At 39.9% G+C, this 25,603-nt stretch overlaps 1 protein-coding gene across 9 annotated transcripts in view; it reads right to left on the reverse strand.

The window, feature by feature from the left end:
- Positions 1–25,603, reverse strand: part of ASPH (aspartate beta-hydroxylase) — a 226,948-nt gene that overhangs the window by 74,275 nt on the left and 127,070 nt on the right. For all 9 annotated transcript variants that reach the window (XM_058699669.1, XM_058699672.1, XM_058699666.1 and 6 more), the window contains one exon: positions 1,625–1,710. In XM_058699669.1, the coding sequence (XP_058555652.1) occupies positions 1,625–1,710 (86 nt within the window). The remainder of the gene's footprint in view (positions 1–1,624; positions 1,711–25,603) is intronic.

The raw sequence follows: 25,603 nt of genomic DNA on the forward strand, positions 1-25,603 counted from the left end.
GACATACCTCAGCATGGGCTACTCCAGCACGTCCAGTCGCATCATTTGAAATATCAGCCATAAAAATAACCTTAAAAAATTACGCTGATAATGCAGCCAATAATATGGATCCCTGCTATTTCAGAAGCAAGGACTGTAGCTATTTCTTCCTCCTTTATTTAGTCTGTTAGAAATTCAGGGTGCTTCTGGAGGAATGAATGATAATTTCTCCAAATAAGCAAGAACCAGAGAATACCCCATGGACTGTTCCAGCACTTTTATGTCCCATTGATCTATCTGCCCCTTGGTAACTGAGCTCTTTACCATTCATTAGAATTACATAAAAACCCTTCTCTAAAGTTGTTCCTTTGTCCTTTATCCCAAAAGTCACCTGTGAAATAGACACCCCACATTTTCACACGTGGCATTTAGCAAAGAGCAAGTGGAGGATGCCAAAGAAAGTGACAGAAAAAGAAGATTCCCACTTCATTTCTATTAAGAAATGCAAATTTCCTACAAATAGTAGAGGGCTTCCTCTTATAAAAGCTACACAAGACAGACTCAGAAATCATTCCAGCGGTTAAACTTAAGGGCAGTGAACAACAACTTGGCCGCGATATTCTTTGACGTGACTACATGTTTATCAGCTGCTAAGGAGGGTAAGCCCTCCTTGGCTTGGGAACCTTGTCTAATACTAGACAGAAGTCTCCGTGCTTACTGGTATGGTTCCGATAAACATGTGGGAAGCACATTCTTGTCCCACTTCAGTTCCTAACTTGTGTGCTTTTGTCGTTGCTTATTTACTTACAATCCCCCTGTCCTATCTTTGCCGCCAATGTCTACTTGATAAAAAAAAAAAAGCATTTACAGGAAAACTAAATGTTTACGCAACTAAATCATTACGCAAAGTCTAATTCATGTACAGGGTAGAGAAAGAGCAATTTCCATGGCAAACAAGTAGATGATTAAGTGAAGGTGTTATTAAATGCATTATTATAAGTGTTTGACATGATAATTAGATGAAGAATATGACTAAGAGAACAAGTAACTTCAATCTAGTGTCAACTTCTTTTTTTAACTGCAATATCCAGAAACAAATGCAAGTAGTATTTCAAAATAACGGGTAACAACACAAACCACATAATAGTCTCCCTGAAAACTGCAGGTGCATGGGATTAACCCCAAGTGAGAAGAATCTTAAACCCAGTGTCATTTCACTTAACGGTAACTACCCTAAGAGTACTGGACTAACTTACTTTCTTTTTGCATTGAGATGCTACCCAATCAAAAACTTTTAGAAAGAGGACTTACTATTCTCCTTTTTTTAAATAAGGAAACTGAGGCTCAGAATGGCCAAGTGTTCTGTCCAAAGCCACACAACTAGCAAGCGGTGGAGGGAGGCTGACCTCAGGTTAGCCGACTTCAATGTTAGTTCTACTTCTATTTGGTCATCCAGCCATGATTCTTCCTTCTACTTGACTCATTTCACATGGAATGCTGATGTTCTTGGGGAAAAATCCACTCTATTCAAGGGCTGTTTCTGTTGGTGTTGTTGTTATTATTATTATCATTTTAACAATTCAAGAGTAATGCCTGAATTTATCTTCATTGCACATTTCTCCACCAGACAAAAACATCAACATACCCTTTTACGAAGTTTTTCTGCAGCGTCAAGTTCAGCTTTAATAGTCTTATCAAATTTATTTAATAGTTTAGGCTTCTTTTTCTTAACTGAAAGACAAAAGAGGTTTTATTTTGTATTTTTTTTTTTTGTCTAGAAATAATTATTAAGAATAGTGATTTACAAGTAATGAGAAACCTACAGCTGCAGGAGCAAACCCACTCCCGGCTCACCTCTTCCCACCCCCATCCCTAGCACGACACAGTCAGTAGCTGCCAAGGGAGGTACCCGCGCCCTTACTTCGACGGTCACAGGGGTTCCTGGGAGACTGGCTGGGTACTGGCATCCTGAAACTCGCGAGGGATACTGGCCTGGTTTCCAGAATAAAAATGGGAGGTGTGATTTATGAACTCTTATTGTCAACTTTTGGGCTAAGTGCAAAAGACTGCTTAAAATAGCTTTTGAATATTTCTGCAATGTTTCTGATCAGATAAAGATAAAAATGGGAAAGTCAGTGGGAAATCTCAAGGGAGCCAACGCTAACAGAATTTCATAGTCTAGTGCTCAAGGTTCTTCCATTGCATCGTGGATACCACTCCAGCCATATTCCATACTTCGGCCAAACAGGACCACCCTGTCTTCCCCAAATAAGCTCTGTGCCATTTCGGACACTACTTTCTCTAAGTAAAACGGCCCATTTTTTACCTTTGTCAGTTGAAAATACGCTCATCCTGCAACAATCAGCTCTAAACTACACTCTTCATAAGGTTTCTCCAGGTGTCACTCACATAAGTGCTCAGTTCTGCCTCCCTCATGTCATTTCCCCTCTGGCTTAGAGTCCACAGCACCCTGCATCTCTCTCTTTCATGGCCCTTCTCCTATATGACTTGTACTATTTTAAGATTTTTTTTTTTTAAACTTTGTGCCCAGCGTGGAGCCCAATGCGGGCTTGAACTCACAACCCTGAGATCAAGACAAGGCACCATGTCTTAGATGCAGACTAAATTGATTCATGCTCACTTAGCATAAAGTCACATCCAGCAGGAGGGGGACGAGTCCTGCTGGTGCACACCTGGCGGTGCCTGTGGGGTGGATGGAGGCCGCATGGTCCCTGGAAGCCTACGGCAGACCGTCCTGTGGGCTCAGGAGAGTGACGAGGGCGGGACCTTGAAGGGTGAGTGGGATGTTCCAGATAGAGAAGGGGGTTGGTAGTGGGATAGGGGGAGGAGACAGAATGAGGAAATGAGGACAGAAGAGAACTTCTCTAATGTTCTGACACTGAACCTACACATCCAATTGCCTCTCTCCGGTCACAGAGGAGGAGGGGCTCTCCTTTTTAAGATCCCGCCCCTCCGCGCACACACACCTGTCCTCGGCCTTCTGCACCTTCTAGTTGTCTCCTCACTCACTGGCTCTATTCCAAGCATCTCTTGTCACTTAACAATGCTGAAGTCTTCATCGTCTTAAAGCAAACCAACACCAGCCAGGACAAACGTCGGGCTATCCTCGTCTACTTGCCATCCTTTCTTCCTCACCCCTCACTCATGGCCCCCTCAACTCACAGTGCTCTGGTTTCCTCACCCAACACAGGGCAAAAGCAAGTCTTCTGGAAGGAAGGGGAGCTCAGCGGTTAAGAGTCGGAAGGCAGGGGGTCTGAGTCCCAACTCTGTGATTTCCGTGCTCTGTGACCTAAGCCAAGCTGGTACCAAAACTTTTCTGGCTCTTACTTCCCTAATCTGTAAAATGGGGATATTGTTTCTGAGAATTAAGTCAAAATTGCACATGAACATACAGCACAGTGCCTGGCATACATTAAGGTGCTCCATATCTGACAGCCAGTAATGCCTACGGCCTTCTCTGCCAATCCTTTTGTTACTTTTTCTCCTGACTTCTTTCAGCACCTGGCACGGCTGACTCTTCCCTCCTTCCTGAAACGATCCCTCTCCTTGACTTTGTTCTGTGTTGTCCGTCTTCCTAGTTTTCCTCGTGCTTCTCTGGACTCTGCATTTCCCCCCCAGCTCCTCTCTGGCTCCTGCCCCCTGCTGGTCCCTGAGATGCTGTCTTCAGGGTCAGTCTTCAGCCCTGTACTGGGCTTTCTTTAACAGTTTAATTTCCAAATGGAACTACAAATTAACTAGTTAAGTTTCTTTTTTTTTTTTTAATTTTTTTCATGTTTATTTATTTATGTTGAGAGAGAGAGTGAGAGAGAGAGCATGAGCAGGGGAATGGCAGAGAGAGAGAGGGAGAGAGAGAACCCCAAGCAAGCTCCACACCGTCAGCGCAGAGCCTGACCTGGGGCTCCATCTCATGAACTGCAAGATCACGACCTGAGCTGAAATCAAGAGCCAGACGCTCAGCTGCCTAAGCCACCCAGGCGCCGTCCCTCTTTGGCAGTACAAAAATCACAAATCCACGTGCCTGTGATTTGTGACACTGATGTCTCAAGCTCAGCACATAAGAAATCAAAGGCACTGTTGCTCACTAATCTGTTCTTGTCATGTCTGCCCTCTTTCAGAGGATAGCGCCCTATCCATCTGGTTGTCCAAACCACAAAACCGGCTAGAGATGGCAAATAAAACGGCAAAGGAGGAGCGCGTGGATTTGTCCAAAGAAAGACTGAATGGAATCGCTACTATTTTATTTTTAGCATTCACTCTGGGCTGGCCTCCACACTGGGTGCTTTATGTATATCTCCTTGTATCCTCTCGACCTCCCACCCATAGGGAATTTAACTTCACAGGCATGTCACTGAGGTTCCAAAAGGGTTAGTCCCTTGACGCCTCCCCTCGCTCATCCACATGGGAAGGATGGTTTCCACTCAAATGGTTTCCAAAGGGAAGGACACTTCCTAAAGCCTCTTAGCCTCTTGCCTCTCCCCACAGGGGAGATGGTGTGACTTATCTGCTCACTGGGTTGGGGGATATGACAAACTCGGGTGACTCAGTCCCATCCCTTCTCTTCCTCCCAAGGGCACATCTGAGCCGACCACGTGGGGGAACCAGGCCTGTTCCATGCTGCCAGAAGTGGGCAGTTATGTCTAATTCTGGGGTGTATTACTAATAAACCCATTGTTCCTGCTCATCCTGCCCATCCTTCAATTCAGGCTTCATCAGCAAAAAAGCTGACACTCTGATCATCTTTCCTTTATTTCATTCCTTATGCATTAAAAAAAAAAATGTTATGCTCTTTTATTTGTTTATTCCATCTTTCTCTTCCCCCTCCCTGAACCCTCAGGACTCCTATTGGTTTTTTTAAATAATTTTTTTAAACATTTATTTTATTTTTGAGAGAGAGAGAGAGGAAGAGAGAGTGGGAGTGGGAGAGGGACAGAGAGAGAGAGAGAGGGAGACACAGAATCTGAAACAAGCTCCAGGCTCCGAGCTGTCAGCACAGAGCCCGATGCGGGGCTCGAACTCACAAATGGTGAGATCATGACCTGAGCCGAAGTCGGACGCTTCACCGACTGAGCCACGCAGGCTCCCCATCAGGACCCCTAGTGTTAAAAAATATAAGCGGCTAAAGCAGAGACGGACAAAATAGGGAATAAAGGGCGTTTCCAGCTGTGTGTCACTATACGTTAGCATGTGCGCTAAGGATATGGAAAATAAACTGACGTGTGACCGAGATGAGAATTCACGGTGGTGAGTTAATATCTTGTCGTCTCAGCACTGACTCACGTCTCTCAATTGTTCATTTTGGTTTTGCAGAAGTGTCTGTTGGCAGAATGCCAGTGGGACCAAGAAAGCCCAGGGTGTACCCGACTAGAGTATATTATTGCTGGCGTCACTGGTTTTCCCACCTCTGTCTCCCGTTTTATAAAGTTAACACGAGACTTATCTAGAAGAAGAAAAATAAACTACTGCCAGCTCAGGACATCCAACATAATATGCTTGTTAAACAGCTAAGCTGTAAGTATCTCAATGTCAAAATATTTCAATATTATCACAAAAAAATAGACAAAATATTAAAAACCTTAACATATTTCTTTTCACGTATCTTCAAACGTAATAGTCCCTATTTCGCCTCTGTTTGAAATTCAAGTCTCATCCCATCATGGCTATTTTTATTTTTAAATGTATGAGAAGCCTAAGGCAATTTTCCCGACTCTCAAAAACACAGACAGATCTCCTCCTTCTTGTGATGGGGAGGCACAGAGCCAAGCCACAGAAACGACAAGGAGCACTCGTGGTCAGTGATGGAACCAGGCTGTCAGGTGCTTTTGGCCTCAATGTTCTCTCATCTACCAATGAGTCACTTGGGCTGGTTGTGTTCAGGTCTCTTTGAACTTGGAAATCCTGTGCTTTAAAAAAAAATTTTGTTAATGTTTATTTATTTTCGAGACAGAGAGAGAGCATGAATGGGGGAGGGTCAGAGAGAGAGGGAGACACAGAATCCGAAGCAGGCTCCAGGCTCTGAGCCATCAGCACAGAGCCCGACGCGGGGCTCAAACTCACAGACCATGAGATCATGACCTGAGCTTAAGTCAGACGCTTAACGAAATGAACCACGCAGATGCCCCGGAAATCCCGTGCTTTTAATTTTCAGTTGATTGAAATCAAGTTAATCTTTCAGAGTAGACCTAGAAGGTACTGGAATGAATTGTGAATTTTGTTGAACGCGGATTTAAAAACAAACGGTTTGGAAGGAAGCTATTTATGCTATATTAAACTTTGTATAAAAATAATCACGGCCATTGCAAGTATTTTATCTTCTTCCAAAAGCACTAAGAAGGAAAAAAGTGCATTTCAGTTGCATTTCAAATTCTTAGTTCCCCTGCCATGCCATGGCTGAAATGGTAAGAAAAAAAGAAGAAGAAAAGAAGAAAAATAAAAGAATAATAAAGAGTATGAAAAAAGCCCTCAGATTACATAAAAATTAATGTTGATTCCCTTTTCATTTCTACTTGGCCCACAAATGACGATGTTTTTATATTATGGTGCCTGGGTAGAATTTGACCACCAAGAAAAACAGACACAGAACCTTTGTATTAGATTTGTGTTCTAAAACTACTTCATTAAAACGGAGTGATGGAAATGGCAATGTCTCCACACGGTAGGCAGAAAAGCAACAATTTCCTAGCCAGTCTCCCTGTTTCCAGTCTGTCTCCATGCTCTACACTGTCCCAAGGATATTTCTGTCCATGTCTTCCACTGTTTAAATACACCCATGGATCCCTGAACATACAAAATAAAAATGAAGTTCCTGAGAATGTCATGTTAGCACTCCTGATCCTGGTTACCTAGCCAAAAGAAATGCAAACATATGTCCACACAAAGCCTTGCATGTGTATGTTCACTGCACCATTGCTCAGAACAGCCAAAGAGTACAGAAAACCAAATGTCCATCCACCTGGGAGTGGACCATCTGTGGCATAGTGATACAACAGACTACTGCTCCATACTAAGCCATAATATGCATAATGCACCTCAAATGTATCACGTTAAGGAAAAGAGGCCAAATTCAAATGGCTACTGGTTGGATGATTCCCTTTATACAGCATTTTGGAAAAGGGAAAACTGCGAGGAAAGAAAACAGGTAAGTGATTCCAGAGGCTGAGAATGGGTAAAAAGGTTGACTACAAAGGGTACAAGATAATTTGGGGGTTACAGCATTGTGTATCTTAACTGTGGTAGATGGACTGTATCTAGACGTCTATACATATGTCAAAACTCATCCCTGCACACTGGGATATATATGGTTTGGACCTAACCACGTGTAAATTATGTCTCAACATGGCCTTCATAAAAACGTTACAAGGAAGAGACAATCTAAGTGATTCTCAGTAAGGATTCTTACTTTATGTACAACAGTATGAAAAGCATTTGGGCATGGAAATATAATACTTGTAAAAGTAAAAATAAAATTGAATCTGATTTTGAGCCCCCTCCTTGCCATGAATCTATTGGGAGGTAATGCAAACTCAACCATAATTCAGAGGCTTCTCCTTGTAAAAAAAAAAAAAAAAAGAAAAGAAAAGGAAAAGGAGAAGGAAAAAATGCTCCTCCAGACCTAATGAGGCCTTTGGTGACATCTATATATTCTTCCTGTTTAATACCCAGCTACTTTTTTTAATCCTCATTGCTCACTTCTTTCTTAGTGTTCATTCCACCCTCAAAGCATTCTACTCTGTAAAAACAAACAAAACAACATCAAGGAATTTTTGACTACTCTTGAACTACATCAAAATGTAGTTCAAGAACACAAAATGTTCTTCAGTGTTTGAACACAATGGACAGAGCCCGAGGTCTCTGGATGGAGACCAACTTTCTTCACTGACTGGTTCATTCTTCCAACTATTTGTTAAAATCCCACTGTGTTCCAAGGACTGTTGCTAGGTGCTAGGAATTCAACAGAAATCTTCTCAAGGAGGCCACTGTCGTATTGAGAAGAAGGATGTAAATGGATAATTAACCTTCAGAGGAATGAGTTTAAGGATGGATCGGGAGCGGTGCTAATCTATTTGGGAGGCAAAAGAGAAATTTTCCTGGGGAAACTTAGAATTCAAGTATACCCAGGTAGTGGCAGCATTATTCTGGGCAGAGGAAAGAGGATCTGTTTTGTAATTCATTTACAACTGGGGACTTGGACCTTCATCATGAGTTATTTTTCTTGGAAGCGAAAGGCCAAGCATCTCCTTCTGTTTGGATGGTAGCATTTGGTACCACCTATGTGAATGCTCTTATTATGGGAGGCTGAAGGCAGAGTTATCATCGTTCAGGGACTCTGGGCACTGACTTGCTCTCTTCCCACATTTGAGGATCTAGCCTTAGTGATGCTGAGCCTGCTTTAAGAACCAGCAGAGGCCCAAAGTGCATGTTTAGGGAGTATAAGTTTTGTTGAGAGAGGATGTACACCCCAACTGTAAAATGGCAGTGGGGGGCGCCTGGGTGGCTCAGTCGGTGAAGCGTCCGACTTCAGCTCAGGTCATGATCTCACGGTCTGTGAGTTTAAGCCCCACGTTGGGCTCTGTGCTGACAGCTCGGAGCCTGGAGCCTGCTTTGGATTCTGTCTCTATTTCTCTGCCCCTCCCCAGCTCGTGCTCTGTCTCTCTCTGTCTCAAAAATTAAATAAAAACATCAAAAAAATTAAAAAAAAAATGGCACCGGCACAGCAAGAATTGGGCTTTTGAAAATATGCAAGACACAAAGTATACAACCGTAACTCCCTACTCCGACCTGGACAAGGGATTCCAGATGCCATGTGTCTTACTTGCACTGAAGGCCATGGTATCTGCTCTTGCCCTGGGCTTCCATTTTGCTTTTGATACAATTTTGTATGCTAATTAAGGACCTTCAATTAACTGAACTCTGAGACACAGGGAGAAAAAAAAAACGAGAATTTCTCCCGCTAAGTCAAAACCCCCCAAATGCTTCATTTGTTCAAGGGAAATAATGTCCATCGTGAGCTATTTCACAGTTGTGTTTCCTTGAACCAAGTTTACTGCCTTTTGCAAACTGTCCCCTGGTTTCTGTTTTCCTCTCCTGTTCTGTACCATAAAGCGTTTTAGGTTTCCTTTATATAGCCTCTCAAATATGGCATGAACTTCGACACCTCTGTGACTCTTCTCATGGTGTTTTCTTTGTCTGGAAAACACTTCCCTCTATTCCTACCAAGGAATACTCTGCACTTCAACCTTTAAGACCTAGTTTAAATGCCATTCCTCTATTTAGTCATCTAAGACTTCATCATGCAAAAAAAAAATCCTTCTCTTCTGTGCTCTTATAGCATTTTGTTTCTAGAAATAGTAAACTTTTCAGGCTGTGTTTAGTTGGTTGTATATTTAGCTTGTGCACGCTCACCCCCTCTCTCTTCCTACCAAGACTCCCCAACCCTTGCTGGATTGTTAATTCGTGTGAGAAAAGAACTTACTTGCAACTTATTTCCAGCATTTAGCCCATGGCTTGTCCTACAGAGAAAGTCCTTGACAAATGTTTCCAGACATATGTAAGCATGAATGAATCAAGACATTCTGGAAGGGGGTAGGACAATGTCAGTCTGTAACTTAGGCATATCAACTATTAAAAAAAAAAATCAGCAAACCATAAGCAACCAAGAAGAGAACTGAGAGTAGCTTGCTTTAAAAAAGAAGGTCTAGGGGCGCCTGGGTGGCGCAGTCGGTTAAGCGTCCGACTTCAGCCAGGTCACGATCTCGCGGTCTGTGAGTTCGAGCCCCGCGTCAGGCTCTGGGCTGATGGCTCGGAGCCTGGAGCCTGTTTCCGATTCTGTGTCTCCCTCTCTCTCTGCCCCTCCCCCGTTCATGCTATGTCTCTCTCTGTCCCAAAAATAAAAAAAATTAAAAAAAAACGTTGAAAAAAAAAATAAAAAAGAAGGTCTAATCCAAAAAGCATCAATGGACAATAGTGGAGGGGACAGAGGAAAAAGATAAGACAAAGAAAAAGGTATATACGCAAGCCAATCCTCCCTGAAAAAGTATAGAGAACACTGATACTTAATTCTCATGTCTCATTCCATCCTTATTTTTCAGTATATTCAGCAATTTAGAACACAAATGGCAGAATACTAGCACAACTGCAGGGGCCAAGGGCAGGCTGCCCCAAGATGGGCCACTTTGGCATGAAGACTTCTTCAAATAAAAAGCCATCAAAGCCCAGAAGATTCAGGAAAAGCTCTGTACCTCCCTGACAGCTGCTGTAAAGGATTTGGTTAGAGGACCTGCTCAGGGAAGAGAGCTACCCCCATAGATAACTAACTACGTCATGATATGAAGTAGGCAAGTAGACAGGGAGGAACCTAGCAAGGCCTGTTTGATCCAAGTTCTGTATGTCCCATTGTTTCAAATGGCAAACATTTGTTTACCAAACATTTACTCTTTTTCATCTTCTCCTGAATTGCATTCCTTCCCTTGGAAGTCCCAGATCCCTACCCACTTCTCCTTAGTTCAAAATGACCTACTGACTGTCCACAATTTCCATGTCTGTATGGATCCCCCATTGGTACAAAATTAAATTTGATTTTCTCCTGTTAATCTGCCTCATGCCAAATTTGATTCTTATTCTGGCTAGAAGGACCTTGAAGGACAGAGAAAATTCTTCCAGCCCAACACAACTAATCAGTAAGTACTTAGACTGCAAAATTCAGCTAATTTTAGTAGAATATAAGTTCACAAAGCATCTTGTTTTTATGTTCTGAGTCATTGCATAATGCCTTATAAAATTGTTTGCTGATAATAGTTGACATTTACTGAGCACTTACTCTGCTTGACATATGTGACTCACCCAGGCTGTGCAAACTGTAAACAGCAGAAGCCAAGGTTGGATCTTGGGGTTATCTCGGCTGCAATGTCTATGCTTTTGACCATTGTGCTGTATCTCTAGCATCTGGCCCAAAAGTTAAGAAACTAGGGTGTTTCTAAGGGTTTTGAGAGTGATGACAGAGTAGAATTAAATGTTAGTGTAAGTATCATGTTGTTGTCAGACAGGAAAAATTCCTGTTCCTTTCAAGGTCCTTCTAGTTGGATGAAGTATCAAATGGCATGAAACAGATTAACAGGAGAAAATCAAATTTAATTTCACACGTACGAGGCATCTACACAGATACGGAAATTCCAAAGACAGTGAGGCAAAATGAGATATATATGTCATCCTGAACTAAGAAGAAGTGGGTAGAAGTCTGAGACTTCACAGGATGGAATGCAGTTCACAAGGCAATCATGAGAAGAGCAAATATTTGGTCATTAGATGTTTGACCTGCCATACGGATGGATCACTCAGATCAAGTTTACTTCTGGTAATAACTCTTATTCTGAGAAAGACCCCCAATTTAGATTCTTTTATGTAGTTAAAAGCAGAAGTATGTCTTGAGTTCATAAGATCTAAACTGTCTTCCGTGCAAAATAATCTTCATGCAAAAGTGGCCCACTTTGGGGCAGCTTGCTCTTGGCCCCTACATTGTATAAAGGAATAAGTTGACCTTTGTACTACCTGTCTTGAAGGATAAAGGTAAATAACCACAGTAATTTTCCTTTTGTGTCTCGAAGATCCAGGGTTTATACATTACGCACAGACACCAAGGCTTGGTAGGGTAATCACAGTGTATAGAGTCTGGGGGCCAGAGTTTGAGCCTCAATTTTGCCTTTCTTCAGTGACTTGCTTAATTTTGCTTCCATGAAATTGGGATAATATCTAACCCTCATCTACCAACCATAAAGGAGCATAAAACATCAATATCAATGTTACTCATGACTCCCATCCATAATAATACCTTATTTTCATGTCTCTTAAAATTCTGTTCTTTAATTATATGGGATATGTGTATGAATATATCTTTGTAGGGGCCAAGGGAAGGCCACTCCAAGATGGGCCACTTTGGCAAGATTATTTTGAGTTAAAAGGAATCAAAACCCAGCAGATTCAGGAAAAGGACTTTACCCCTCCCTCAACTGCCCAAATTTACATTGAAAAGGAAAGCCTGCATCAGCAAGAGAGCTATTAAGAGATTCCTTTTTACCTAAGAAAGCTATTTGCATAATAGGGCAGCCTTTGCTTCTCAAACAGCTCCTCTTACCGTCTGACAAATGGCCTTCCTTCTCATTGTATCCCCAGACCTCTACCTTGGGGGGGGGGGGGGTTATTAGCTTCTTAGCTCCGAATGTCATGTAAGCCTCATGTTGCCAGACTGTCCTTGGGAGTTTTATGTCTGTGTATGCCCTGCATGTGCAACACTAAATGATATTTTCCCCTGTTAATCTTGTCTCACATCAATTTAATTCTAACTGGAAGAACTTTGGAGAGAGGAAACTTTGCTCATCCCCAACACCTTATTAGCAAATGGTTTTAGGAATTATTTTTATTCATTTATTTGTTTTTAAGATACCAGATTTGCTCTAGAGTCTGAAAGGGCGGGCCTAACAAGCCAACTCCATCTTGTTCTGTGTCCTTCACCTTGACCACGCCTCCTCCCCTTGAGTAACCTCCCGCTCACCTGCCTAACAGGACTCCGACCCTTCCCCAGCCAATCGGCTGAGGCCACAGCCATTACCTCACCAACTGCCCCTAGGCCCCAATAAAACCTTTGTCCTTTTGAAACTCACTCTCTCTCCCCGGTATCTCACCACTGTGTCGTGCAGGTAGGGGATTGAGCTCGAGCTAGCTCGAATAAAGGCTCTTTTGCTTTTACATCAGACTCGCCTCCCTGGCAGTATTCGGGGATCACGAATTCTGGGCCTAACAGAGTCAACCATTTCCCTGACAGATTTTGGGCACCTAATAACTTTGCCACACTATATCTGTATCCAGTTTGCATTTTCTGAGTCAACAAAGGACTAAGGACCTATGGGGACACACTATACTTCCCTTGTTCCCTGTACCCTGCCATGCGTCTCCAAGCAGAATCACACAAAATATGAAAAGACTGCTTTTTGTAATAGGTATCCAAAGGTGGAATATGATGAGAAATATTCTAAAAAGCAAAAATATTTTAAGGGACGGAAGAGTAAGACTAAAATAAGACATTGAAGGAAAACATGCTCTCTCTCTGAAAAACAGCCTGAAGCTAAAATAATCATGTAATACACTATTGCAATATTATTCATGTTAATTAACAGTTAACCTAATACATATTTTAATCTTCCTGTATTAGAATTGGAAGTTAATTTTTCTTTTCTTTTTTTTTTTTTTAAGCTTATCTATTTTAAGAGAGAGACAGCAGGGAAGGGGCAGAGATAGAGGGAAAGACAGCATCCCAAGCAGGTAGTGTGCTCACAAAATGGAGCCTGACACGGGGCTCGATCCCACAAACCATGGGACCATGATCTGGGCCAAAATCAAGAGTCAGATGCTTAACCAACTGAGCCACCCAAGTGCCCCAGTTTCCTTTTCTTTTTAAAATCAATGCTAGATTTCAATGTAAGAAAAAAAGTCTCTAAATTTGTCTGACATTATGGCAAATCTATAGATTAAGGCAAATGATGAAAAAGAAGGAAACAATAGAGCAAAATATTCAAGACTTGGAAGAATCCAGTACTAAGATTTTTGATGGGATTCCTTCTGCTGGGTATAGGGAAAGCAAGCCCGCATTTGCTCATGTACCAGTGTTCCTCCAAGGCTCAGGCAGGGGAGGACGACGGGGACACAGTTCTTTCTCTTTCTTTTAGAAGCGTGAATTGAGCAAGATATTTCAGGGGAGCAAATTTTGCCACCCCACCCCCCCCACCCCCTGATATGCCTCTTTGGCATGTTGTTTATTTTAAGCTGGTTATTTTTAAGAAAGTGTAGACACAAGAGAAGCTCCGAGAATTGAGTAGAAGTTACCCTTTTGTAAGAGACATTCCCATTTTAAGGGAGATAGCCATTTTGAAGGGTGTCTCCCTCTCTGTCTTTAAGGGTATCCTTCCGTACCAGGAAGGAGGGATGACTCAATGTACAGAAACTCTTACCAATGGAGAAAGCCCAAAACTTAAGTCTGCATAACAAGCTGATACTCGTTTATCGGGTTTCCCTGCTAAGCTCCCATGACTGACTCCCCAGCCCCACCACCTTTCACCTTTAGCTGCAGATGGTATTTAAGGTGATGGCTTCAGTCATTTTGGAGAGTTACTCAGTTTTCCAGGGTCTAACCCATGGATACAGAAAGTACACGTTATTAAGCTTTTTTCTGTTAGTCTCTCCTACGCCCATTTCATTATTAGACCACACAAAGAACCTAAAAGGGAAGAAGGGAAAACTTCTCCACCCCTACAGTATTCTACTGCTTTGCTTCACAGTGGGGTCTGAAATAAACCTGCTTTCATATCAAGAGAGAGTCATGTTATTTGCAGTTGAGAAGCCCAACCAGCAGACAGCCATGGAAGTGCTTCTGGCAGGAATCATTGCATTATCACTGTGAGAGAGGAACATTAATGTGTTTGATCCAGAAAGGAACCCCCTCTGAGCCTGCTTCCTCTAATACTGTCTACCTTGTAGGCCTATGGTCCTGGGAGAAGAGGCCAATCTGGGCAACAACTCTTACCTGCCGGCCTTCACTGCAGATTGGAGGGAAGAAGAATGGTCCACCCTTCTTTCGCCTCCTACAGCTAAGGAATAACGGACCCCTGTTCTCCTCAGAAGTAAATAAATATCAACTATGTAGCCGCAGGAGTTCAATAGTCAGAGCTTAAACCTAACAGTTAACATAAATATTTTTCAGCTGAGAAACACTAAGTAATACAACACAGTAAACATTATATAAAGGCCAATTGTTTTCGTCTGCCCCCTCTATTGAAATGATGTGGGATTCCACTGGGAGCATTCAATAGAGCCAGCAAGTATTCCAGTTTATTAAATGTAGTCTGCTATCTCCCCATAGAGTTATTTTAATAAATTATACATCACTCCCTTTCTAGACTAATAATCCTTTAACAGATGTGACCCCATATGTTAGATTAGAAATTTCAGAAACGCTAAGTGATGTGTTTTCTATACATAAAAGAAACCCCTTCGGTGCCAAGGCAGTGCACAAGCTTACCAACAGCTGCTTCAGACATTATGAATTTATCTCCATGTGCACTGTTCCATGAGAGGTCAGCCACCTTCCCCAAATCTTATTTTAGATACAATTCTAGCGATCCTGCTCTTCTGGGTAAGCCCTTAACTCACTTTTAAGTAATACATTACAACGAGTGTTTGACTCAGACACACCAGCAGCAGCAAAAATAAAAGCTGACAGACTGAAGTAAGAAACAAAAACCAACAGAAATTAGCCCATTTCAACATGGGCCAAACTGTGTAGGGGTAAACAAGTGCCAAACGGCATCACTTCACAGCAACTGATGTTTATTAAAATGGGCATCATAGTCTCCAATCACCAAAGAAAGTTAAATTAAGTGCAGCACACAGTTTAAAGTTTTTTTTAACATTTATTCATTTTTTGATAGAGAGACAGAGCATGAGTGGGGGAGGGACAGAGAGAGAGGGAGACACAGAATCCGAAGCAGGCTCCAGGCTCTGAACTGACAGCACAGAGCCAGATGTGGGGCTTGAACTCACGGACTGTGAGATCATGACCTGAGCTGAAGTTGGATGTTTGACTGAGCCACCCAGGCGCCCTGCAGCGCACAATTTTAGAAGGCAGAGATGCATAAAAAGTATTTTAGAAAGGTATCTACCAAATTTTTAAATTTTTCTTTAATGGTTCTTAAAGGTAATTTAAGCCATTTAATAATGTTTCTATGAAATATTGATTTCCCAGTAATGTTAAATAAAGCAATAATTTCCAAGCCTGGCTGTACATCAGTATCACCAAGGGAACTTGAAACAAAATAGGCATTCCCAAGTACCAATGAGTAAGAATTTTGGGGAAGTGGGTATTGCAAAGGTGAGGAGATAAGGATCTATACAATGAATAAATAAATAAACAAACAAATAAATAAATAAATAGTTATACGTAATTCTATTCTGTAACATCACAGATATAGCTAAATATTAGTACATATAGATGAATGAATAACTTAGGATATTTGGAAGCTAAGTTTCTAATGCTACCTTATTTTTTTTTTGATTATCAGATGTCAACGTATGTTTGCTTGGTGTCTGTCAGCATTAATATTGGCTGGCTATGATTATTATACCTTTTAAGACACTAGTTACACCTGATTCATATTTTTTGACAGTAGGTGAAATGTCACCAAACCCAAGTGGAAATCTTTAAATATCATTCGATCACGGTAAGAAAAGAAATCCCAAGAGTGCTTTGAGAATTCCTCCCTATGTGAAGAAAATGGAAACCTGATATCAGAGAATTTATTAATCTTGGTTTGTAGGAGTGGGGATAAACATAAGATAGCCACAAACTTTCAATAAGCAATCCAACTGTAAAGATCTGGGTCTCCAGGGAATGAGAAATAGTTGAGCTTATTGGGGAATAGCAGAAAAGTAGGGTGACAGATTTATAATTTAAAATTATAAAATTTTAAAAATATTTAAAATATTTAATTTTTTAATATATTTAAATGTTTAAAATTTAAAAATATTTCTAATATTTTAACAAACAGAAAATACATGTTTAACTGATAGACTTTTCATTACAGACAAACATGAATATGGATCAGTAACAGAATCATAAACCTATAATTCAATATATTGAAAAATAAAGCCATTGCCTTTCTGAAACAGATGTAGTAGAAATAGCAATAAAGAAGAAGGGGATATTATCTCCAAATACTAACTTCAAATGCATATATTAAAACAAAATCAAGTTCTTAAAAATTTCCTTATCATATATGAAACAAAGGTTTGCAATTACTTTATACTGGACAATGAAGGGTAGTAATTCCTGAGAGAGAGGAATCAAATTTCTCAAAACCAGTGATAAAAAGAAAACCTTTTATGTAGACAGGGGAGAACAGACATGCTACATATATGGAACAAAAAAATAAGGATGATAGCAAACTTCTTACTAGAAAAAATGGAAGGGAAAAGAGAATTGTACTTTTTAAAGTACAGTTGACCCTTTAACAACATGGGTTTGAATTGTGTGGGTCCACTTATACTTGTTTTTTTTTAGAATATGGTGCTGTAAATGTATTTTATCTTCCTTATGATTTTCTTTCTTTTTTTTTTTTAACAATTTTTAATGTTTTTGTTTTTGAGAGACAGAGAGAGACAGAGATTGAGCAGGGGAGTGGCAGAGAGAGAGGGAGACACAGAATCCAAAGCAGGCTTCAGGCTCTGAGCTGTTGGCAGAGTGGCAGAGCTTGGTGGAGGGCTCAAACCCAGGGACGTGAGATGGTGACCTGAGCCGAAGCTGGATGCTCAGTTGACTGAGACACCCAGGGTCTCCCTTATGATTTTCTTAATAAAATTTTCTTTTCTTTAGCTTATTTTACTGTAAGAATACCGTATATAATATATATAACATACAAAAGATGTGCTAGTCAACTGCTTGCTACCAGTAAGGCTCTGACTAGGCTATTAGTAGTGCAGTTTTCGAGGAGTCAAAAGTTATAGTGCATTTTGACTGTGCAGGGGGCTCAGCGCCCCTAACCCCTGCATTGTTCGAGGGTCAACTGTACTAACAGAAAAAAAAGTCAACTGAGAATTCTATACCCAGCAAAAATATCCCTCAAAACAAGGGTGAAATAAAGGCTTTTCAGACTTACAAAAACTGAAAGAATTCATTACCAACTGGCCTATACTACAACATATGTTAAATGACATCCTTCAGAGGGCAAATGGTAATAGATAGGAATGTAGATGTACATACAAAAAGAAAGGACTGAAATGGTAACTGCATGGCTTACACTATGTTTTCTTTCTTGTTACTTAAATCTCTTTAAAAGATAATTGTTTTAAATAAAATAATTGGTTAAGCAAAAACAGTAACAATGTAGGGTAGGTTTTAAAATAAAGGTGAAATGTATGACAACAATAGCACAAATTTAGAAGGGAGAAGTGGAAGCATATATTGTAAAGTTTCTTATAGTATATGTGAAGTAGTATAATATTACTTAAAGCCAGACTGACAAGTTAAGGATGTATGCTATGGACCCTAAAACAAAGACTAAAGAAATAGTTACAGCTAATAACCCAACAAAACAGATAAAATGGAATCATAAAAATTATTCATTTGCTCCAAAAGAAGGTAGAGAAAGAGAAAAATGGCACAAATAGATGTGACAGATAGAAAACATACAGTGAGAAATAGATTTAACCTAATCAAGCCAATACATTAAATTTAAATTAAATTAAATATAAATATCCCAATTAAAAGCCAAAGAAGTCCAGCTTGAATGAAAAAGTACAACCCAACTATGTGCTGACTATAAAAAATGCACTTCCAATACAAAAACACAAACAAGTTAAAAGCCAATGGAGGGAAAATGGCACGCCCTTTTAATAATACCAAAAAAAAGCGCTGGAGTGCCTATATTAAATCCAAGTAGATTTGAGTTCAAAGAATATTATGATAGGGGCACCTGGGTGGCTCAGTCGGTTAAACGTCCGACTTCAGCTCAGGTCACGATCTCGCGGTCCGTGAGTTCAAGCCCCGCGTCGGGCTCTGGGCTGATGGCTCAGAGCCTGGAGTCTGCTTCCGATTCTGTGTCTCCCTCTCTCTCTGCCCCTCCCCCGTTCATGCTCTGTCTCTCTCTGTCTCAAAAATAAATAAACGTTAAAAAAAAATTAAAAAAAAAAGAATATTATGACTGACAAATAAGGTTATTCCATAACGAAAAAGGAGTCAATTCATTAGAAGAATATAATAATCTTCAAAATCCATGACCCCAAAACAGAACTCTGAAAAGAGTAGAAAAGTCTGTTAGTCCATCACAGATTTTCATAGTGCTCATCCAATAACTAACAGAACAAGTAGAGAGAATGTCAGCAAGGATACAGATTTCAGTAAGAGTATGAAACAACCTGACTTAACTGATATTTCTAGAACACTCCCCTCTAACAACAGGGAATACACATTTTTGCAAATGCACATAGAGCATTTTCCAAGCTTCCACCTTAAAGAAACTAGAAAAAGGAGAGCAAATTAAACCTGAAGTATAGAACAAAGGAAACAGTAAAGCTCAGAGCAGATATCAATAGCTTACAAAGCAGAAATATAAGGAAGTCAATAAAATTAAAGCTGATTTTGAGAAAAGATAAACTGGTTAAACCACAGCCAGACTGATTAAAAAAGACAGCAAAAAACCCATAAATAACCAATGAGGAATTGAGGAAATGAGTATCAGGAATGAGTCAGGCGGATCGCTACAGATTCTACAATTATTAAAAGATAATAAGAGAATATTATGAACAATGTTTTGCCAATTAATTCAACATTTTAGATGAAATACACACAATTCCTGAAAGACACAAACTACTAAAGGTTACTCAAAGAGAAATAAATAACTTGAATATCCTGTATCATTCAAAGAAATTGAATTTATAATTAAAAATTTTCCCACAGAGAAAACTCGAGGCCCAGTCATTTTCACTGGTAAATTCCACCAAACATTTAAGGAAGAAATAATATATATTACATAATTTCTTGAAAAGGAGGAATGGCTACCCAACTCATTCTATTGAGGTCAGCATTATTACGAAACCCAAATCAGGCAAAGACATTACATGAAACAAAAAAACAAACTACTGATTTTCCTCATGAGCACGGATGTAAAAGCTTCTAAACAAAATTTCACAAATTAAACCCAAAAACATATTTAAAGGATAATGCATCATGAAATTTAGCTCAGGAATATACATATTTGGCTTAATATATGAAAATCAATCAATGTAACCTCTATTGTAACAAACAAATAAAACAAAACCAAAAAACCATATGATCATTTCATTAAACACAGAGTGTGTCTGAATCCAAAACTCATGCCTGATAAAAACTCTTAACAATGTAGAAATAGATGGAAACTTTCTCAATCTGATAAACAGCAACTATGAAAAATCTACAGCTGACATCTACTTATTGATAAAAGACTAATTTTTTTTCCTCCTAAGATCAGGAACAAGATAAAGATATCTACTAACATAACTGTCCAACATTGTACTGGAGATTCCAGCCACCGAATCAAGCAAGAAAAAGCATCCTGTTTGGAAACAAAGCAATAAAACAGTCTTAAATAAAGAGATGACATAAATATCTTTGTAGAAAATCTGATATAAACTACAAGAAAGCTACTGGAACATCTCAGTCAGTTTAGCCAGACTCCAGGATACAAGATCAATATAGAAAAATCATTTTTTCCCCATAGACTAGTAACAAACAACAGAAAATTGAAGTTATAAAGTAATACCACTTGTAATCACATCCAAAAATACAATATACTTAAGGATAAATCTGACAAAAGTACATCCGTATGTGAAAACTGTAAAACAATGCAGAAGGAAATTTTATAAGACTTTAAATGGAGAGACATACCATGTTAACAGATTAGCAAAACTCTACATAGTATAGACATCAATTTCCCCCAAATAAATATATAGACTCTATGGGAGAGCAAAATCTCAATAGCCTTCTTCATTTGGTAGAAGATGACAAACTAATTCTAAAATTCACATGGAAATACAAAGGACCTCCACCATAACCAAAACACAACTGAGAAAAAGAACAAAGTTTGAAGACTTTATTCCTCCAGTATTTTTTTGACAAATCCTGTGATTTCAAGACTTATACAGCTATAGTAATCAAGGCAGTGTGGCATTCCTGTAGAGAGAAACAGATCCATGGGATTGAACAGAGTCCAGAAAGAGACCCATACATACATGGACTTTTCAACAAAACCATAAAGAAAATTGAGAGGAAATAAATAATATTTCTAGCGAATTCTGCCAACATAATTAAATAACCATATTTTGAAAATGGACTGGCATTTATGCCTTTACCATAAACAAAAGTTAATTCAATGGAACACAAACCTAAATATAAAACCTAAAACCATAATACTTCTAGGAAAAATGATACGAGAAAATCCTGGTGATCTTGGATTAGGCAAAGATCTCTTAGGCATGACTCCAAGAGCACCATCCAGAAAAGGACAAATTCATAAATTGGACTTCATAAAAATTTTAAATATCTTCAACAGCTACTATTAAGAAAATGAAAAGACAACCCAGAGGTTGGAAGAAAACACCTGCAAGTCATAAATGTGATAAAACTGCTATAAAAATAGTATATAAATAACTATCAACAATCAAGGAATAACAAAACAGACAACACAATACAAAGTTGGGGGTGGGCAAAAGATTGGAGCAAACATTTCACCAAAGAGATAAGAATGAGAATTAAGTTCGTGAAAAGATGCTCCACACCATTTGTTTGTCACTAGGGAAATACACATTAACACTCAACTGAGATATCACTACACACCTATTAGAATGGTTAAAATGAAAAAGACTGACCATACCAAGTGTTGGTAGGTGAGTGGGAGAACTGGAATTCTTACACGTTGCTGGTGAGAATGTAAAATCAACCGTACATCCACTTGGAAAACAGTTCGAGAATTTCTTAGAAAGGTAAACATACAGTTACCAAACCATCCCACCACTCCACTTATGACCCAAGGGAAATGAAAGCATGTGTTCACAAAATGACTTGTACGTGAATGTTCACAGCAAATTTATTTGTAATAAATAGCCCCAAACTGGAAACAAGCCAAAGGTCCATCAACAGGTGAACAGATAAGAAAATTATTACATCAATAAAATGGATACTGTTATACACACTATACCATGGATGAATGTCAAAATAATTGTTGAATGAAAGAAGCCAGACACAGAAAAAGGGCACATACTGTATGATTCCATTTATATAAACTTCTAGGAAATGTAAACAGCACGGAGATGAAGGGACCTTAGCAGATGGGGAGGGAAGGGGCATAAGGCGAGCATACAGGAGGGATCACAGAAGGGCAAGAGTAAACTTCTGGTACCACTGGATGTGATCTTGAGGGTTTCATGGCTGCATATACGTCGAGACTTATCAAACTGTAGGCTTTAGGTGAATTTTATCTATGTGAACTAAATCACAAGAAAGCTATTACAATAAACATACACAAACACAACCACAATAGTATAATCATATCTAAAAAGAAATTAACAATAATTCCTGAATATAATTTCATGGGAGAGTCAGTATTTATATTTTGCTATCTTATGAAGTCATATTATTAGAGTTTATTATTCTGAAAGGGGATCCAAACAAAACCCAAAGACTGTAATTGGTTTTGTCTCAAACAAATGAGTCAAAACTTCCCATGAGATCTTATGAGATATTAATGGTCCAATAAGAAACACTGAACAAAAGAGTGCCAAGAATGTTTCTGGACATTCGTAACTATTGTCCAATAGCTCCATAGAATAAAAATCCAATCTAGCATCTGACAATCTATTCTGACCTGTTCATCTAAATTTCTCTACTGCATGAATTTGGTTATTCTGGATTTTCTAGAGGAATGTGTACATGAGTTTTCAGATCATTTTGAAAAACATTTATGGAGTACCTGACAAAATATTATGCTGGTCAGCATAGGGGATACAAAGATGAACAGAACACAGTACTGCTACAGATTAAATATTTTTTCCCTTCAAATTTGTAGGTTGAAACCCTAACCCCCAAGGTGATGGTATTAAGAGGTGTGGCCTTTGGGAGGGGACTAGTTCATGAGGGCAGAGTTCATGAAGGGGATTAGTGCTTTATAAAAGAGACCCCACAGAGCTCCCTACCCCCTTCCACCATGTGAGGACTCAGTGAGAAGACACCGTCCATGAACCAGATACCAAATCTGCCAACGCTTTGATCTTAAACACCCCCACCTCTAGAACTGTGAAAAATAAATTTCTGCTAAGCCACCCAGATTGTGGCATTTTTGTTATAGCAGCTCGAAGGGACTAAGACAAATCTCTAGCCTTAAATAATTTAGATCTTAGAAGGGGTGGGGGAAGGAGGAGTCAATTAATGACTAGAATAGAAGGTTGAAAATTATCAGGCAGGGGCACCTGGGTGGCTCAGTTGGTTAAGCATCTCACTTCGGCTCAGGTCATGACCTCACAGTTTGTGAGTTCGAGCCCCGCGTCGGGCTCTGGGCTGACAGCTCGGAGCCTGGAGCCTGCTTCAGATTCTGTGTCTCCCTCTCTCTATCTCCCCCTCCCCAACTTGAGCTCTGTCTGTCTCTCTCAAAAATAAATAAATGTGGGGCGCCTGGGTGGCGCAGTCGGTTAAGCGTCCGACTTCAGCCAGGTCATGATCTCGTGGTCTGTGAGTTCGAGCCCCGTGTCAGGCTCTGGGCTGATGGCTCGGAGCCTGGAGCCTGTTTCCAATTCTGTGTGTCTCCCTCTCTCTCTGCCCCTTCCCCGTTCATGCTCTGCCTCTCTCTGTCCCAAAAATAAATAAAAAACGTTGAAAAAAAATTTTTTAAAATAAATAAATAAATAAATGTAAAAAAAAAAAAAGAAAAAGGCAAAATGAGAATCATAAAATACTCTGGAAACGTAAAGAAGCAAGACATTACTTCTAACTGGAACAATAAGGTAAGAATTACCTGGGGTCTGAGCTGAGTTTTAAAGCCCAGATCTAATTTGGGATGAGGCAGAGGCAGGCAAAAACCTTCCAAAGAAAGAGAAAACTGTAAAGATGGGAATGTGGAAGAGGCAAGCTCAGGACTGAAAATTCAGGCAGAATTGCACTGGGTCGTGGATTAGGAATAGTGAAGATGAAGACTGAGTAAGGAGCTGGGCGCCAGACTATGCAATTTCTTGCACAACATTCTGAGGGATTTAGACTCTGTTCCACAGGCAATGTGGCATTACCGATGGTTTTAAGGAGTGACAGCAAATAACCTGTGTTTTAGGAAGTTCCTCTTGTCAGGAGTATGGGTAAGTAGAAAAGCAAAGAGCAGAAACAGGAGTGATTTCAGGAGGAGGAGAAGATTTCACAGAGCTGAGGGGTTGCCAACGCAGGGAGAGAGTTAAGTTCCCGACTAAATTAAATGTTTAAATTTTAAGTTAGAAAAAAAAAAAGACTTGAACATACAATTCTGAGAAAGAATTGCATTTGAAGCGATCAAAGAAAAAAATTACCATGTCTTATCAATAAAACTCACATTCAGATAAATCCACTTTCATGAATAATAATATACGCTACATGTTAATTTTTGATAGCTTTTCATTTTCTTTTTAACCCAACGCACTACCGATCCCACCGTCACTTAGAGAGAAGGTGGGGAACATTCTAAAGTGGCACAGATGACTGTCAGCCCAAATGATATGTGTTGTGTTGTGATTCTTTTTATGAATAATGTGCACTTTATTTTTATGCCACAGCACACCACATGTTTTGGTTTTTAACAGATGGCAAACTCTTTTTATCAGGGTTTTAAACTTGCACACTGGGAACAAAAACTATTTATACGGTAAACACTTTAGCTGATCCTATCTTTGGACAAGTTTAATTAAAGAATGAGATACCAACAGCACAATCAAGCAGACTCACGGGAGGAAGCAAGAAGTTGCTTCCTTGCTGAATACATTATTTTACCCCTGCAATTTAAAGCATCCATGGAAATAAATGGCACTATGGAGTTTTATAATAAACCCCATAAGCATTTAGCTTTTTCTGTTGTTGTTGCTAGCTGTTTTCAAACCTGGTGTCAATAAAGCTTTCACACCCAAGGAGAAGGAAAGCATAACTTACTTTTTAATGAGATGCCCTGACTCGACTGCTCACATAGCCCTCCAGTAGCCTCACACCTTACACAGCGTGTAGATGCTGGTTTTCTACATACAAACACTTTCTAAAACATCCCTGAAGAATCAGTATTCTCTTGCCCCAAAGACACTGAATATGTTGGGATATTGGGAGGATCAAGCTTCAAATTCATCAAGAGCCTCTTAGAAACGGAACATAGGCACATAAACTGTATGAAACAGACTCTGGATTTGGGGATCACTTATATTTTTTATGAAGTAATAAAAGGAGGGAAAGTAACAATAACAGTTGCTCATAACCATAGAGCAGGACGCCTCCAGCAAAGCAGAATGGTCATCCAAGGACAGCAGGATCCTGCAAAAACTGCCAGAGGCCAGGCAGAATTGGCTCCGTATCTTACACCTGGAAGGCTTATTCAAGACCAAAGAGCAAATAGGAATTGGTAGGTCTGACGGTATGCCTTCTGGGAAGGGACTCTTTCATCATATTCCAGTAATTTTCTTTTTTCTTTTTTTTTTTTAAATACACTTTTTTTTAATGTTTATTTATTTTTGAGAGAGAGTGTGTGAGCAGGGGAGGGGCAGAGAGAGAGAGGGAGACAGAGGATCCTAAGCGGGCTCTGTGCTGTCGGCAGGGAGCCCAGCGCGGGGCTCAAACTCATTAACGGTGAGAGTGAGATCAGGACCTGGGCTGAAGTCAGACGCTCAAGCGAATGAGCCACCCAGGCACCCCAAGAATTCTCTAGTTTTGATCCAGTGACTTTAACCAGCAAGAGGAATTTCGGTGCCTATGAAGAAAATGTTCGTGGAAAGAAAGCAAGAACTGATGACTACTTTAAAGGCTGACGCAGGCCGAACAGCA

This window comes from Neofelis nebulosa, chromosome 14 (assembly GCF_028018385.1).
Source record: "Neofelis nebulosa isolate mNeoNeb1 chromosome 14, mNeoNeb1.pri, whole genome shotgun sequence".
NCBI classification, from domain to species: domain Eukaryota; kingdom Metazoa; phylum Chordata; class Mammalia; order Carnivora; family Felidae; genus Neofelis; species Neofelis nebulosa.